The sequence below is a fragment of the Eurypyga helias genome, unplaced genomic scaffold (assembly GCF_000690775.1).
Source record: "Eurypyga helias isolate BGI_N326 unplaced genomic scaffold, ASM69077v1 scaffold12491, whole genome shotgun sequence".
Taxonomy (NCBI): Eukaryota; Metazoa; Chordata; class Aves; order Eurypygiformes; family Eurypygidae; genus Eurypyga; species Eurypyga helias.
In genome coordinates, this window is record NW_010230221.1 from 73,993 (window position 1) to 77,191 (window position 3,199).

The window sequence follows — 3,199 nt, forward strand, 5'->3', positions numbered from 1 at the left end:
TAGGCTCTGTGGCTCCGAGCCTGTGCTGTGTGTGCAGGGAATGTGGGCATTTGGCTCCTTGATTGGGGATTAGCAAATAGTTATTTACAATATCAGGAGTATCTTGGAGAGGGAAGAAGGGAGTTTGAGCACATGCTTCCAGCACGAGGGATCTGCACTCGGGACATTCCTGTCTCCTGGACCGTCTGACGCGTGCCTCAAAGGCAAGATGCATGTGGCGTCAGGGGAGTAACGGAGCGATTCAGGCAGCCCGTGACTGGGCTCAGCGCGTCTTCCCCAGCGTGCTGAGCCCTCCCTGGGACGTTCACATGAGGAGGGGGCAGGGGGCCAGATTCTGCCCTGGCTGTGCTTTGCTCAGAGCTGCATAGGAAAGGGAGCACGTGGTGGAGGAGCTGCCGGAAGAGAGGGATGGGTAAAGGTGTTGTGGGACAGCACAAGGCAAACCCAAGGGACTTGAGTTCTGCGGAGGTCGGGAGACAGCGTGGCTCTCGGGCTCTGCCCTGCGGGTGGTGGGCTGTGCTGGGGGGAGCAGTGGCCTGGGGAAGCCAAGGCTGGCGCTCTGCGTGGCGGCGTACCCCTCTCCCCACAGTGCCTGCGCTCTGGGTTCTGTCTGCGGCACCCCTCTCCGGAGGCACCTCACTTCAGCTGATTTTCATTGCCCAGTTGCCAGCTCGTTTCCCTTTTTCCTTGGGTGGCGATTCAACACTGAGCCAAAGACTAAGACGGTGTGAGCTCTGGCAAAGTGGTGTTCCCCCTGCCCCCAGGCCCTGCCCGCGGCTGTCACCCGAGTGCCTGCGCTCTGGGTTCTGTCTGCGGCACCTCTCTCCGGAGGCACCTCACTTCAGCTGATTTTCATTGCCCAGTTGCCAGCTCGTTTCCCTTTTTCCTTGGGTGGCGATTCAACACTGAGCCAAAGACTAAGACGGTGTGAGCTCTGGCAAAGTGGTGTTCCCCCTGCCCCCAGGCCCTGCCCGCGGCTGTCACCCGCTCTGGGCAGGGCTGCCCCGAAGGAACCTTGTCCGAGAGGCCCTTAGCTGTGCCCGGGACACGGGGTGCTTCCTGGGGCAGTACCTACTGCAGCGTTTTGGGTTAATAGCCCCCGGGAAATGTATTTTGGGGAAAATATTTGAGAATGAACACTGAGCGTTCCCTTAAAAATAGATCGCCAGAGACAACAGATGCCAGATTGATGCTCCTGGGGGAGGCTGTTCTCCCTGGCTCCTGGTGTAGTTTCTTGATGATGCTTTTGCTTTGGAATATGAGCACAAACATTCAAAATAGAAACATTGTGATGTGATAAAATGGAACAAACCTACAAGAATCTGCGCTGCTCTGTCATCTCTCTCTGGGATATGTAAATGACGCGTTTTAAAGCAGTTTGAGTATCTATGCGGCCCTCCTTGCATTAATGCTCTTGTTGCAGGCTGTGGTCCCTCTGTTTCCACTCCTGTTTGCCCTCACCTGCAGCTCTAACTGCCCCGGCGCTGCTGGGGCGACACCTCCCCCTCGTACCCACCCTCACACGCTGACGCTGCTGGAGGGGCAGCGCAGCAGTGCGTGTTCCGCCTGGTTTCTCAGGGGACGTGGCTGCCGCTGATGTGTGGGTCACCTTGCCTCCCCCCAGCCTTTCCCCCCTCATTTCCTGCCTTTTTAGCCTGTAATGTCCTACCACGGGAAAAACCTGACCTTCGGAGAGGTACCACCAGTAGATGGTGGGAACGCCGACTGTGCCAATCCCTGTGACAGCCACACACCGTGGGTGCCCGAGGACAGCGTGCTGCCGTCAGCACTGGTGGGACCCTGTGTGGCAGCTGAGCGGGGCCGGGGGAGACTGTCGGGAAATGAGGAGAAGGGACTGGGGGGAGCTGCTGCTGCCTGGGAAGAGCCCAGGAGGAGCTACTCATCCACAGGGATCCATTACTTCCCTTCCCAGCTGGCTGTGGGAGGGTTTTCCTGTCCCTTTTCTCTCTTTTTCTGTCTCCCTTTTTCTTTTTTGTGTTGTTTTTTTTTCTTCCCCCAGAGGTAACAGCACTGTTAGCCGGTCCCAGCAGCTCCGGGCCCCAGCAGTAAGTCATTGTGGGTGGGAGGGTATCTCTGTCCTTTGTGCAGCAACAGGGTTTGGTTTGTTTTGCAAAACTGGGGTGCGCACAGTGGCCTCAAGGCAGAGGAACGATGGTTAAAAAAGCCCCCTGAAGAGGCTGCGGCCCGGCTGCTCCACGGCCAGGAGCAGGGATCAGTTTCTGTGTACGTGAACGTGGCTTCTTGTTTCTGTAACCGTCTCGCTCTCTTTTCAGACAAGCTCAGAGTCGCTCTTGGATCCTCAGCAAATCCAAGCTTTTGACCAACTCTGCCGCCTCAACCGAGGAACCTCCAGGGTACGTGCCACGCGTTTGCCTTTCTGGTTGAACCTGGAGCAGAGCACGTGGCTGGTTGAAGCTGGTGGCGGGACTTGGGCTTTTCTCTCGGGTTCCGTTGAGCGCTGGTACCTTCCTGAGCACAGAGCTGGCTGTTACGCATCACAGGGCAGCCACGCTGCCTCTGACGGAGCTGAGGGAATTCAGTGGCACCATGGAAATGCCCCCAGCTTTGGGGCCTGAGAAGTGGCCATGGTGTGAGGTTTCTCGCACTTGTTTTAGATTTGCAAATAACCTCCCCTCCAGACAGCGTGTGGCTCCCGCCATCGCGCACAAGGCTCCCTCCTCCTGCCCCCTGTGTTGTCCCCAGGAGAACACAGCTCCCGCTGTCCCGTGCGTTTTCCTTGTGCTTCCTGCCTCTTCCGGCTGCAGTCGTGGCCACTCTCAGCTCTTTCTGGGATTGCTTTTCCATTATGTAAGTTTGACGGTTGGACTGGATGATCTTAAAGTTCTTTTCCTACCTGAAAGATTCCATGATTCTATTCTAATACCTTGGACTACTGCTGAAAGATGCCATATTTCAAAGGAAACATTAATATGCATTTGCCTACATCCTGCTCAAGAATACCATTCGTGTTAACGCCCTCCTAATGCCGCAGGAAGAGGGGGACCCCCGCGAGCACCGCGCCGTGTCGTTCTGCCCCTTGCGCCAGCGCGGGTAGGTGGTCTGCCCAGGCCGCCACACAGGGCTCTGTCTGCGTCTTGTCTTGCAGCTCGCTCTCCTGACAGAGCTGTCTCGCAGCCACGGTGGTGAAAAGCACGGGCTGCTCAGCATTTCCCACGGA

At 57.0% G+C, this 3,199-nt stretch overlaps 1 protein-coding gene across 1 annotated transcript in view; it reads left to right on the forward strand.

Moving 5' to 3' along the window:
• Positions 1–3,196, forward strand: part of VPS8 (vacuolar protein sorting 8 homolog (S. cerevisiae)) — a gene marked incomplete at both ends in the record, with an annotated part of 76,619 nt that extends 73,423 nt beyond the window's left edge. Inside the window, 2 exons of the mRNA XM_010160668.1 lie at positions 2,295–2,375; positions 3,128–3,196. Coding sequence (XP_010158970.1) covers positions 2,295–2,375; positions 3,128–3,196 — 150 coding nt within the window. The remainder of the gene's footprint in view (positions 1–2,294; positions 2,376–3,127) is intronic.
• Positions 3,197–3,199: the final 3 nt, after the last annotated feature.